This window comes from Ostrea edulis, chromosome 8 (genome assembly GCF_947568905.1).
Source record: "Ostrea edulis chromosome 8, xbOstEdul1.1, whole genome shotgun sequence".
NCBI lineage: Eukaryota > Metazoa > Mollusca > Bivalvia > Ostreida > Ostreidae > Ostrea > Ostrea edulis.
The window spans coordinates 36021549-36037168 of NC_079171.1; the positions used below are offsets into that span (position 1 = coordinate 36021549).

At 35.4% G+C, this 15620-nt stretch overlaps 1 protein-coding gene across 1 annotated transcript in view; it reads left to right on the forward strand.

Moving 5' to 3' along the window:
- The window catches only part of LOC125662584 (techylectin-5B-like), a 71452-nt gene extending 59627 nt beyond the window's left edge, over positions 1 to 11825 (forward strand). Inside the window, exon 13 of the mRNA XM_056145964.1 lies at positions 11568 to 11825. Coding sequence (XP_056001939.1) covers positions 11568 to 11821 — 254 coding nt within the window. The 3' untranslated portion in view covers positions 11822 to 11825. The remainder of the gene's footprint in view (positions 1 to 11567) is intronic.
- Positions 11826 to 15620: the final 3795 nt, after the last annotated feature.

Below are 15620 nucleotides of genomic sequence, written 5' to 3' on the forward strand. Positions count from 1 at the left end.
AGATCTGCAGACAGAGTTATTTTGTTTCTCCATATCCATCTTGAAGTCAAATATGACATCAAGATTTCGAACGCAGGTTGAATGATTAATTTGTGAGTCACCTACTGTCACTGAAATGTTTCTGATGAGATTTGCATTACGACCAGATGCAAATACAATGACCTCGGTCTTATCCGTGTCGAGGTTCAACATATTCCCATGCATCCAAACCACGATGTCGTATAGACAACGCCCAAATACGATGTAATGTCTCTGCCTGTGTAGCTATGCCCGTAGGCTTAAAAGACAGACAAAGCTGAGAGTCATCAGAGAAAAAATGGTGATCAAGTCCATGATACCTACAGATGGAACCAATTGGTTTATTTCGGGAATTTCAAAAAAAATGTTTTTTCACAACTCCTCTTCGCATTAGTGTAATTAAATGCTTGCCAGGAAGGTACCAACCTATTTATTCGTAAGATCTACCACTTGCACATCTTTGATGATCTTAGGATCTCATCAAAACCGGAACAAACGGTGTGGCGTCAAAATTATTGATTTTTGTGGTCTTGAATATAAAAGAGTTACACATCATGGCAGCCTCTATAGAAATTCAATTTGAAACGTTTTCAAATTGGTACTGAAGCTTATCTAGGTCGTATATCAACATAATTGTATGACAAATCTTTATCATATGATTAATCCTATCATTTATCACGTAAAGATCTTTTGGGTTGTCTTTCCCTTTAAGGATTAGCTGAAATACAGTCTGCGTATGTTACTATAAAGAGAATGAGTTTGACCAATATTTAGGTCTCATGATTGACCCACTTTACACTATGTATTGAAAATATCATCACTATCAAAATTTCCCAACCTTACTTGTGGACTATTTTCTGGTTTTGCACTGAGAAGTAACCTGAAGCCTACCCCAGCACTATGGAATTCCACCCATCTTCATAAATCTCATAAAGTAAATGTATGATGACGCTTTGTGCCATATCATCCACAACGGAAAGCTATCGGAAGCAATTTAAAGTGCAAAAAGGGGTCAGACAAGGCTGATTTATGTCACCGTTCATCTTTTAATATGGTTAATTGGATCATGCGAAAAACCACAAGCAATGGCAACGCCCGCAGTACAATGGTTCTTCAGCAAGACTTTGACTTTGTTGACGATCTAGATATTGCAGAAATGTGAATACATGTACATGTAGCTCAAGACAGACACCATGGACAAGTAGGCAGCAAAGGTCAACATTGACGGAAGTCATGGGACTCAATAACAGGCAGCAAATACCAATCACTCTTTGAAAGCCGAAGTTAAAGGACGTATACTCTTTCACAAAGATGGACATGCTGGTGGAACATATGAAAACAAAAGCATGAAATGGTCGTTATCTTCACCTTGCATGGTAGAGCAGGACATGCCTTCACCATCCTCAAACCTCTGTGGAGATTAGCAGCAATCTTCAAACGATCTCCGTATCTAAAACCGCAACGTGAAATATGTGTTCCTCTGCGGATCAGAAACGAAGCTAGTCACCAAAAACCACCTCTATCAAACTACAAATTTTCACCAATATCCAGGGGTCCCTGTTTGCCCAACTATCTATTTGTATTGCTTAAAGGAGTTATAGGATTGATCACTGTACGTTATGTTCACCTTTCACACTTTGTTAAACACCATTCTCATTCTACGCGCAAGTACTCTGAACTTGATAGTAAAGATGCTTGGGTTCGTTGACAGCATCGACATGGTCTTCGGTGATCAGGTCTTCCTATTGTCTGCTGGAATCTCCATGGGCATGAATTGTACTCCTTTGTTAGGTTACCTGTTTTATATTCCTATGAAGCAGAATTTATTCAAAAACCTTTTTGACATTTAGATACATCGACGACGTGGGTGGAAAGTTCTTCAGTGCAGTGCAATTAAACCTATTCAAAATCACATGTTTTCTTAGATATCGAAATTAAATGTACAGCTATTTAATGACGAGCATGTAAACAGGTCCCATATCAGCGGTTACACTCCTAACCTACGTCTACAAGATCTCGAGTCTCCTATACATTGTAGACCCTTGCACAGGTGGATGTTGGAAGAGGGAGTGTGGAAATATAACTAGTATAGCCTTCGATATATCATAAGATTAGATAGATAAGTATTAAGTTGGGAGGGGGTTAGTTATTGAATGAATCACACGGTTTTCGCTCTTGCAGAAGCAATGTAAATCTCCCTACCTATTTATTTGAGGGATGTCATTATACGTTTGATAATCTGACTTGTAAATCTTCTAACGTTGTCTACGTCATTGAAACCAAGGGTTCACTTAATAAAAGAATATCGGGGCACAGATTTCAAATTAATAATGGTGGTAACCAAGTTCTTTACAAGCATTTTAATGCACCGGACCACTCCATCTTGTCCATGAGGGTAAGGATTTTAGAAAAAATTTACCATCACACAAACAATCCTACATTAAGCACCCCTTTTCGTAGACAACGAGAAGATCACTGGATCAGGACCCTAGGCACTGCATTTCCATATGGATGCAATGATAATGTATATGATGTGGGAAATTTGACTAGTCCACAAGGAAATAACGTTAATGTGATGGGACTCTTTCCCAATAACCAAAGACGAAAACGCAGTCACGGACATCGTTCATATAAAAGACCAAGTATAAATGATGTCACGTTTGATTAACTTTTGCCTCACGTCAACAGACAATTGGGTCCACATCATATTCGTACAAAACTTTACTCTATTCCATTGAGGGTTTTACATACGTTATTTGAAGAAGTTATGGCTAGTCTATACTTGGATTTTTCAACACCTGAATATAGACTGAACTCTATGATTATGGATGTTGCCTACCACAGGCTCTATAAACCAGCAAATACCATGGATGATATTCCTTCCAAATCATGCCGTCAGTTCCTTAAGCTCAAATTTACAAACAAAGGAATAGATGCCGTCAACATAAGCAACATTCTTCGTCATCATATGGTTCAGTCGTGTATTCCAACTTATTTCAAGTTCAAGTCTACACCCTGTATTTCATACAGCTATACTTCTACTATTGCATCCAAACTTTTTAATTATAAACAAACTTTGCAGTGCATAGATATAGACCATCTTATACGTAATCCACCAACATGTTCTTCATCTTCTTTCAACTACAGTCCAGCTGGACATGTCATTACTGGTGATGTTGATATAGTTGAAAATAAGGACCTCAAATCACTTATTCTTAAATGTCCTAAATACAGAGAACTTCGATCTTTTAATTGGCGACAGAACTTCATCTCTATTATGAGTTCAGTCGAAGAATATGCCAGACGATGGGCTAAATATGAAAAAGAAGAACTTGATACATTGTCAAAATGGGTTAAAAGCATAAGAGGAATATTAAAATCCCGCATTAGACACATGAAAACAAACGTACGTACCATCTATCCTTCTGTCTTTAGTAAACCAGAAGTGATAAAAGAATTAGATAGGTTACATGAGGAATATATTTTGGTTCCAGCTGACAAAGCTAGTAACAACATTGTCTTTGTTTGTAAGGCTCATTATTACAACTGTATTTTAAACGAACTTGGCATTAATTCCACTTTTGGTAATCATATTTATACTCCAACTGCTCTTTCAAAAGACGAAATTCTTCAAAACCATGCTTCAGGTTTAGACACATTTAATATTCCAATCAATGGGTCGAATGAATATGAGTTAACGTACCTATACTGGATTCCTAAACTACATAAAAACCCTTACAAACAAAGATACATTGCTGGATCCAGTAAGTGCTCTACCAAGCCCCTATCTTTGCTCCTCACGAAAATTTTAACAGCTGTGGAGAAACTTCAAACTTACTGTGCGACTACATATGCCAGAAGTGGTGTTAATCAAATGTGGATTCTAAAAAATTCTAAAGGACTTTTAGTAAACTTGAAATCATAAAATTTTCCCCAAATCAATAGCAATAAAACCTATGACTTTTCAACACTAAACACGACCATTCCTCACGATAAATTAAAGACTAGACTTTTTGACATCATAGACAGTTGCTTCTTCCAACAAAAACAGAAAACGGAAATATTCATGTCTAGTGATCAGTCATTCAAAAACTTACTTTGTTAAACACCACTCTGATTCCACGCACAAGTACTCTGAAGTTGAAATAAAAACTATGCTAGAGTTCCTCATTGACAATATCTTCGTGGTCTTTGGTGATCAGGTCTTCCAACAGTCTGTTGGAATTCCCATTAGCGCGAATTGTGCTCCTTTGTTAGCTGACCTGTTTTTATATTCATATGAAGCAGAATTTATTCACAAACTTCTACGTGAGAAGAAAAAATCTCTCGCTGCGACCTTCAATTCGACTTTTAGATATATCGATGACGTTTTGTCTATTAACAATGATAGCTTTCATTCATATGTCGATTTCATATATCCCTGTGAGCTCAAAATAAAGGACACCACAGAGTCGTCCACTTCTGTTTCATACTTAGATATTTTATTGAAAGTAGACATTAACGGAAAACTGACAACTCAACTGTATGACAAACGAGATGATTTCAGCTTCTCCATCCTCAACTTCCCACATCTATGTAGCAATATTCCATTATCACCTGCATATGGTGTTTATATATCTCAACTGATTCGATATGCAAGAGCTTGTTCTGGGTATAGTCAGTTTTTAAATCGAGGTAAGCTACTGACAAAGAAGTTGATGGTACAGGGATTTGAACAGTCTCAATTGAATTCAGCATTTCGCAAATTCTATGGTCGTTATAATGATCTAGTTCGTCAATACAACCTCGCATTGGGTCAAATGCTGTCTGTCATGTTTCATACCGATTGTTAAGCCGTTCTTGGCACACTGATTTGACTGCGGATAACTCCGTTTACCTGATCAGGATATGGGGCTCACGGCGGGTGTGACCGGTCAACAGGGGATGCTTACTCCTACTAGGCACCTGATCCCACCTCTGATGTGTCCAGGGGTCCGTGTTTGCCCAACTATCTATTTTGTATTGCTTGTAGGAGTTATGAGATTGATCACTGTTCGTTATCTTCACCTTGCATGTAGATCATGTATCTTTGGACGCACATGCGTAATACCAGTATCTCTTAAATAGATTGATTGATTGAATATTGTTTAACGTCCCTCTCGAGAATAGTTCATTCATATGGAGACGTCATCACTTTCAGTGAAGGGCTGCAAAATTTAGGTCTATGCTCGGCGCTTATGGCCATTGGGCAGGAATGGATCTTTATCGTGCCACACCTGCTGTGACACCGGGCTTCGGTTTTTGCGGTGTCATCTGAAGGACCTCCCCATTTAGTCGCCTCTTACGACAAAGAAGGTGGTACTGAGGACCTATTCTAACCCGGATCCCCACGGGATTCTTAAATATTGGTATGCGTTATATTATATGTATATATATCTAACATGGAAAACGCACATATTCCCATCTTATGATCAGTCATCCAAAAATTACTTTGTTAAATGCCACTATTATTCCACGCACAAGTACTCCGAAGTTGAAATACAAAAATATGCTTTAGTTCCTCATTAACAATATCTTTGTGTTCTTTAGTGATCAGGTCTTCCAACAGTCTGTTTGAATCCCCATGGGCACGACCTGTACCCCTTTGTTAGCGTACTCGTTTTTATATTCTTATGAGGCAGAATTTTTTTTTTTTTTTAAAACTACCTAGAAAAAAATGTCTTGCTTTGGCCTTCAACTCGACATTTAGATATATGACGATACATGGATATCTTATCAATCAAAAATAATGATTTTCATTCATCTGTCGATTCGATATATCCCTGTGAATTCGAAATAAAAGACACCACAATTGTCCACATCTGCTTCGTACATTGGTGTGTGCAGGAGTCCGTGTTTGCCCAACTATCTATTTTGTATTGTTTATAGGAGTTATGAGATTGCTCACTGTTCGGTATCTTCACCTTGCATTTAAAATAGATGTAAACGGCAAACTAACGTCTTAACTTTTTGACAAACAGAATGATTTCATTCTATCTATTCTCAACTTCCCATATTTATGTATCAATATTCAATTATCACCTGGGTATGATGTTTATATCTTTCAACTGATTCGATATGCAAGTGCTTGTTCTGCGTATATGACCAGTTTTAAATCAAGACAGGCTACTGAGAAATAAGTTGATGTTATAAGGATTTCAATAGTTTCATTGAAGGTAGTACCAAACAGATACGTAATTTTGTTTCTCAAGTTCATTTAAAAATACTAAAGAACAAAACCTCTTACTGTGCATGGTATAAAAGAAATATATTCTATATTTTTTACTCCAATTAGTTTCAAATATAGGGTATCATACCCCAGTTAGATGACTGTGAAATTAAGCTTTCGTGATAAGAATGTGCCCTATGTAAAAATTATCTATGGAGATTTTACAAAAATTGATAATACTTTTGATAAAGCTCAACTATTTGTTACTATATCTCGACAATACACCCACCTACTAGCTATGAGGACAATAACAAGTTTATTGTCCCAAAGAGAGCAACTTTTTCCCAAGGCGCAGCCGAGGTAAATAGTTGCTGTCGAGGGCGACAATAAACTTGCTATTGTCCTAATAGTCAGTAAATACATGTAGGTGTTTTATTATACCAAAGTAGATTTTACTTGTGTCAGACACTTCATACCGTTTATTTTGTTGTTACAATATGAAGAGTTTCTGCTTGGTCTAATGGCCTACATTTTTCATATCGCTATGTGAGTTAATTTCTCCTGATCACAGAGGGCGCACAGCAAATTGCGGTCCTTAGTTGACGGTGCCATATAAGGAATAAATAGAAAATTTACAAGTTTTGATTGCAATCATTTACCAGTTAAGGAATTTTTCGAAAAATTAAGTGTAATGACTTAAAAATAGTATAATTGAGCATAATATTTTAGTCACTAATTACATTTATATGTGTCGCTTGTGTGGTTTTCTCGCAAGCAATGTATGGTCATGATGTAACAAAGTACGTAAATATTAACTAGTCCTCGATTTCTTTAGATCAGAATCATGATGTCCTTAGTATATCTGCAATTCTTCATTATTAATTGTTATCAATATTTTCGACAACCAAAACGCAAAAAAACCCAAAAAAACAAACATGCAATACGATATGCCTAAAAACACATGATGTAAAACCAACGCATACATGTACATTATCAATTTATCATTTCACACTGAAAACTACTTGTTGCTAAATGTACACTAGGTGCCAATAAATAAAGCATTTTAATGATCTCGAATGGGTATCTCTAGTGTAATATTTTTGTTAAAATATTTTTTCGTGTGTGATTTAATCTTTTGAAAATTAGATTTTGTGTACATCGACTTACACCTCTTATTGCATTTCAATTACTCAAATGAGCACAAAAACAATCATCAGGCTCCTAGCAACAATGGGTCTGCCTCCTCTTACTATTACATACAAACTTATTTATTTTTACATGCAGAGATAGATCTATAGTCAGATAGCCCCCCCCCCCAAAAAAAACCCCAATATTGTCGTGAATGGTAGTGGAAATGCAATATTTAACCGATGAATGGAAATGAAAGATCAACCCTTGCCACCTTCCTTCTCGAGCTTTGGATTATTATTTTTAAATGTACATGTCAAGAAATTTTAGGCAATATTATGAACTGAGTCTTATGACCCCCCCCCCCCCTTTTATAAACGTGCCTGATTGTATCACATGCTTTCATTGTGTTTTAAATTCTAGGTGTCTGTTGTTTTTAAATCAGATGACTATTGAAATATCATCGATATCAATTGTATAATTTGGACAGAAATAAACATGAAATACACCCTATAACACCCCCCTCCCCAACTCTACAATTTGACAAAGTGCATACTTTAAAACGTTTTCTCCATAAAATCCAAGAATTTAAACCTTGTTTTTGTCATAGATATAATACACCCTGTTAAAACTTGGTATACTAAAGAATTTGGTAACGTAAGCTTTACTATACACTATTTGTGAATAGTATTTATGTGAAGCTTAGGACCTCAATCGTAAGCGCGCCCCCAACTTCCGGTGTAAGGGGAGTAACTGCAAAAATGTAGGCCATTGCGTAATGTCTGTAAAATCGACTTTTTTCCATCTCAGATATTCATTCAAAATGTTAATCGACGCTTTAAGTTTTTTCTTAGTATTGGCAGCATCTCTTTCCTCCAATATACTCTCTAAACCCCCTTCCGTCAGGGATGTAAAGCATTCTACCTTGATTTTCGTCTGCTAAACAAGTTAGAGTTATCGGATTTTCACGTCACTATCCGGAGAAAACCGGAAAACTTCCGAGATGAAAAGCAAGGGAAATTAAATGCTGCCGGTGAATAGTTTGACGACTATTTCACCATCGGAAAATAGGACAAAAACTATATAAAGGAAAAGAGTGTTTAGAAAGAAATCGAAGGTTTATTCGACATATTCTTATATAGAAAAATACACTGAGGTATAATAATGTAATTTATATATCTGTGTACACCACTATATACAAAATAACATGCATGGTTCGTTAATAGCAAATCTTAAACGTAAAATTGTTTCATAGTAGGATCTCTTAAAAGGAAATGTATAGTTTAAGCGAGGTTTAAACTCGCATTATCGTTTGGTAAAAGTTTGAAATGTTTATTTGTTTCAGTTTTTTAGAGTTAAAAGTAACAAATTATCAAAGAAAACATATAGGTCATCACACTTTTTAAGATGCGAGACATACATATACAAAATCATATATCAACGTCAGAAAATTTGAATTGTTCTTCAACAGCATTATCAAAATTTCACAAAAAACTGGTTAAAACGATATAATAGTATTCAAAATAATTTCTTGAAACGGTTTCGTAACTAAACTATTCAAAATTTCTGTAAAGAATCAAGAAAATATATCGCATGATCAACTTGATAAAGAATTAAATGAAAGCAGTTGTTTCCTTGGATTCGATATTTCGAACTGTATTATTGATTATATAAGTTAGACTTTTGAAAAAAAAAATTATGTTTAACAAGATTTTTTTTACAATAACCATTGGAATAAACTCAACAACAAAATGCATGTTCTTGTCATGCATAAAACTAAATAAAGCATTGATTTTGCAAAATCTTATGGCATCACAGAAGGTGGAACTACATTAACTTTGGAACACAATTAACGCTGCTCAGTCAAGGCTATCCGAGAAAAATCACAGTGCTGTTATCAATGTACCTCTGTGCACTTCGCACCATATGACGTCACAATGTAAAAGTACGTCACAGCGTACATGTTCTGATAGTTGTATCGCGGGGAAAGTGTCATAATATTTTGTCGTTATTTACTACTGCTATCAAGTGATAAGTTGTATACGTGAAAACATTTCTTGTCAAATGATTATATATATTATTCCTGTATGATATCAATTCATTCTCCATTTCTAATATATAGTATGCACGAAGGTGATATTCATATTATATTGTGACCTTGAAATCGCTACCAATCTGAATGACTGACACGTTTGAAAATTTCCTCACGTACATAAATAATCTCATACTACAGAAACAGTGGCAAAGTTCAGGTTTATCTGCTATAAAAAACAATATGAATTTTTCTGATATATAATCTAGACATATTTATGCGTTTGAAAAGTGCATCAAAATTGGTACTGTATAAGTTTTTCATGGATAATATTCAATGGAAATATCCGAAAACAAATCGACATCTATACCGTTACCGAGTAGACTTCCATATATTTTCATCGAGGCAGGTGTTTCATATCCCGAGAATATCGCGTGACATTATCAATTTTGAACCAACTAAATGGTTGTAATAATCGTAAATGTGCAGTAATATCGGCTATATGCAAACCGACCCTTTTTATATTCAAAGAAAGGCGAAGATAACGAACAGTGATCAATCTCATACCTCCTATAAGCAATACAAAATACATAGTTGGGCAAACACGGACCTCTGAAATCAACAAAGGTGGCATCGGGTGCCTAGGAGGAGTAAGCATCCCCCGTCGACCGGTCACACTCACCATGAGCCCTATATCTTGATCAGGTAAACGGAGTTATCCGTAGTGAAAATCAGTGTCAAAAACAGTCTAAGAATCGGTATGAATCACGTCAGACAGCATTTGACCCAATGCAAGGTTGTATTGGCAAACTAGATCGTTATAACGACCATATAATTTGCGAAATGATGCCTTTAATCGAGACTGTTGAAACCTCTGTACCAACAACTGATTTTTCAGTAGTTTGCCACGATTTAAGACTGATTATACGCAGAACAAGCTCTTGATTATCGAATCAGTTGAGAGATATAAACACCATATGCAGGTGTTAATGGAATATTATTACATGTTCATAAATATGGGAAGTTGAAATCATCCCATTTATCATAAAGTTGAGCTGTTAGTTTTTCGTTAACATCTACTTTCAATAAAATACCTAATTATCAAGCAGAAATGGACGACTCTGTTTTGTCTTTCATTTCGAGTTCACAGGGATATATCGAATCGACATATGTATGAAAGTTATCATTGTTTGTAGATAAAACGTCGATATATCTAAACGTCGAATTAAAGGCCACAGCAATAAATCTTTTCATCTCAAATATTAAATTGTGAATAGATTCTGCTTCATATGAATATAAAAAGAAATTAGCTTACAAAGGAGCACAATTCATACCCATGGGAATTCCAACAGGCTGTTGGAAGACCTGATCACCAAAGACCACGAAGATACATGTATTGTCAATGAGGAACTCTCGCATACTTTTTATTTCAACATCAGAGTACTTATGAAAAAAAATCTATGTATTATTATTTGGCAAGAAAAATGTTCACATATAAATACTTGACAACAGTAGTAAATGACGACAAAATATGACATTTTCCCTGCAGTACAATGGTAAGAATCTGTACGTCGTGATATATCTTTAATTGTGATGTCACATGGTGCGAATTGCACAGAGGTACATTTATATACAGCACTGTAATTGTTATCGAGAAGCCTTAACTAAGCTGAGCATTGGAAAAAAACCAATTGCATTTACTCAGTTTAAGACGACAATCTAGAACGAGTATGCGTGGGCGTTTTGTAAATCAGATCTAATAGTGTTTTTCTTTCTTCTTTTGTTACTCTGAATGGACTCTTTCAAAAGTCGCGTAGAGACTTTATTGTAAAATTATAACTTGTCTTGGTATTCACTTCAGGTCAATCTCTGAAAGGAGGAAATAATGATTGATTGAATGACTGAAACTAGTCCCGGTAGAGACCCGATCTTCAAAATGAAATATGCATGTCACAATGTGAGCAATTGTTGAATTAAAATTACCCTTGAGTTAAGTCTGGCTTCAATTTGTAAAAAGAAAAAACTTATATTTGAGTTTTTTTATATTTCAACAGTCAAAATCTGAGTGAAATATCAGACTCCAGTGCAATTTCAACTGAGATTGTTTCGAGAAATCCAGGTCTGGTCTAAATAATTTAGTTTACTTACATTTACTTTACATATAGAACGTACCTTAATGATTCAAATGACGTATCATTACAGGAGACCACAGTACACAAATAGATCATGCTGGGGGAATGAATACTCTCCAGTTCTCAACATACGATAGAGACAACGACGCCAATCCGAACAGCTGTGCGGCTAACTACAAAGGAGGATGGTGGTTTAACTATTGTCATTATGTTTTTCTAAATGCTGCCCGTGGATTTTCTTATGCAGAAACCATATATTCGAATAGAATATCTAATATGAGCAGTTTCAATTCATCTATTCTAATGATCACCCGGATGTACTAGAAAATCTTCAATGTATCGATAGTGGATCCAGAGAACCAGAACGGGGATGAGTTACCATTGTCAAATCATTAAACAAACCTACTACGATTTTAGTATGTAGATCTGCAATTATACATCAACATTTTCATAAATATGCATACACATTAAATGTATTGAATTTTTAGGTGACATATTGCAATCGGTTGTCGTCCGTCGTCGTCCGTCGTGCGTTAACATTTGAACATTTTCAACGCCTTGATAACTACCAGTCCAATTCTTTTCCAATGTTGTGTGAAGTATATTTGGGACAAAGGGAACATAAATTGTGAATGTCAGATCTCCAGCACCCCTGGGGCCTTAGGGGTAAAAACTGCCCAAAATTTCCAATTCTCAAACATCTTCTTCTTAAGAACCGCACATGTGTAAGAAAAACTAAATGCATGGTGATGGAGAGCAGGATGACTTCTACCACAATTGTAAATTTAATGATCCCTGGGGTAGGGGTTCTGACCTCAGGGCGGGGCCAAATTTGTTATATAGTGTTTATGTGTAAAACACTTAAATAAAATCTGCTTTATTGCTGTTGATACTATATTGAAACTAAATAAATATTTCGAAAGAGCAGGTAATCCTTTACCAAAATTGTAAATTTGATGATCCCAGGGGTAGGGGTTTTGGTATCAGGGTGGGACCAATATGGTCAGTTCTTAAATATTTGAACAATAGACATTTTTAACTTCTTGATAACTATTATTCCAATTCTTTTCTTATTTGGTATGAAGTATCTTTGGAACAAGGGTGACATAAATTGTAAATTTCAGGTTTCCTGTATCCCCGGGGCCTTAGGGGCGGGGCAAAAACTGCCCAACTTTCAAAAATCTTCTCAAGAACCACACAGGTGTAAGAAAAACTAATTACATGGTGATGGAGAGCAGGAGGGGTCTACCAAAATTGTAAATTTAATGATCTCTGGGGTAAGGGCTCTGACCCCAGGGCGGGGCCAAACTTGGTATATAGTGTTTATGTGTAAAACACTTAAATAACATCTTCTTTAGTGCTGTTCATACTAAATTGAAAGTAAATGGATATAGTAGGTAGTCTTTTATCAAAATTGTAAATTTGAATATCCCCGGAGTAAGGGTTCTGACCCCAGAGTGGGGCAACACTTTGTATATAGTATTTATGTGTAAGTTTGCTAATACTGTATGAAATCTAAATGCATACTTAGGAATAGCAGAAAAGGATCTACAAAGATGGTGAATTTCAATCAAAACCCAGGGTTATGATTAGTGATGACACGATTGAGTCCGACAATCGATTGTCGATCGTTTTGGCCTTTCGATTCTGATTATTGATTCTATTTTTCAAAATCAATTGTCGCCTGTACACTAATTTATATCTAATTCGAGATTCGTCTGACTGTTACCCCCGCTTTTATATCGAGACATGTGCGGCGGAGGGTCAGAGTGGACTCCACATTGAAAATTGGGAATTCAGTGACACCAGCTAGTGTGTATACTGCACATATCCATAAAACTAGATATACATAACTCCAAAAATAATAAATATTATCAACTACATGTAAATACCGATTATACTGATCATTGGTCGAAACAATTATTTTTTTTTCAATTATGACCGATTATTGATTATGAAATTTTCCTGAATTTTCAACACTAGCTGTCAGGATGAGTCCAAATTAATCATATGTTTGATGTTTGAATGTTAATACACCTATTATTTAAAGCCTTTCATCAGTGTATGCACTTTTGAAGGCAGTGAAGTTTTAAGAACACATCTTGTTATATACTGTTGCTGAACATTAGAATTTAGCTTAGATATTCAGAACAGAATTTTTTTCTAGATTCCATAGCCCATGGAAGTAGTGATACTTTATCACTAGTATTCAGGTGACCGATAAGGCCTGTGGGCCTCTTGTTGTAATTATATCATATCACTTGTCACCCGCATTTCAATATCACAACCGAAAGCAAGATACATTTAATGCAAAGCATCAATTCGACCGCAAACAATTTAAGCATTATGACCCATTTCTAAGAAGACACACGGACATCTTTCATCTTTTCAGAGGAAACAATTTTAAAGGTTTAATGCTTTCATATGTGTGGTTTTCAAAAATTAAAAATGTATGAAATATCGTTCAAACATGTAAATTCACTAACAAAATATAGGATATTTGAGTGTCGTATGATTGTATTATCGCCTCATTTGATGACAAAATTACACTTATAAATGCAGTGATTATTTCTTTATATATATATCACAGAACCGACTGAGTTTAATTGACTAATTTCTGTTGTTAGATATCACGAAAAAATGCTACCGGTAAGATATGTATATAATCTTACATCTGTAAATTGATATATAAGAGACCAATTCTACGAAGGTTACTTAATTTGGAATAACAGATATCTTATCGTTAACTCTTGCATTTACATAGTAATAACTAGACGTCAGCTGTCAGAACACGGCAATACATTATAACACTTTAGTACAGGTCCTTATGATGTCATAATATAACGTCCGTTGAATAATATGAAAAAATGTAATATTACATAAATGCGGGGAAAACTAAAAATCAATACTTTGGATCATCCTTCGAGATATCAAATATTTGTCATATATATAGTCGTCAAATAGCTAGGTTTAGTACACAAATGAAAATTCGTATACCCAATTAAAGATTGCCATGTTCCCTTGCGATATATTTTTGATGATTCCTTTTCAGATCTCATGTGCTCCATCTCAAATGTTCTGTAAAAATGCACAACTTCCGATAAATTAATCACTAGAAATCATTTACTACTAATCTCCACGGGCGGAGTTTTCTGTATCAAAAGTTTTGAAACTTTGACCTGTAAATCTCCCAACGTCGTCTACGCTATTGGGTGTAACCTATGTGGCTTAATTTATATGGACGAAACTAAGAGTTTACTTAATAAAAGAATTCACTCTTCCACGCCACGCCCACTCGTAGCAACGAGTCGCACACGACTCCAACCTCCGTCAACAAATGGCGAACGAAAATACGAAGATGAGCGGTTTACAACTGATACTGGATGATTTCTCGTTTGACTACTATGAGAAAGATGTATTTTCTTTGAAATCCAAAGAACGTGGGCTTGTTTATTTCAAAGAGGGTTACATCCACAAAATAAAAGTAAATGAATTTACAGAGAACGGCAAAGTTCACATCTCAGCCCGATGTTACAGGAGCATGAAGAAAGGAGAGGATCCCCATAAGCTTCACATCGAGTTGAATGTCAAGAATAAGACCAGCCTTGATTCATACTGTTCATGTACTGCAGGGTATTTTGCCAAAGCGATCATTTAATGTTGAGCTTTAGTTGTTTTCCTGTTTGCAGTAAGTTTTGTTTCACTTTGAATCCTTAGGTAAAACAATATCTAAGTTTATGAGACCAGACTAGTAGTGATAATTTTGCCCTTAAGAAAGTATAGGACGACCCCCCCCCCCCCTTTTTACGCCAAAGGGGTACGTGGGTTACTACAATTTCTCTATTGAACAAATTAAAATTCCACTGCATGTATATCTCAATTGAATTCAATTTATTTATTGATTCGTCAAACATGTTGGCATACAATCAGTTAAACAATGAGATATATGATAATACAAGTATAAACAGTTCATATACATATTTGTTTATATATACATACACACACATACATAGACACATATATACCCCACATGTACATGTGACATATTAAACTGTATGGATGCAATTTAGTGTTGTATATATAATGCAAGGTGAAGATAACGAACAGTGATCAATCTCATAAC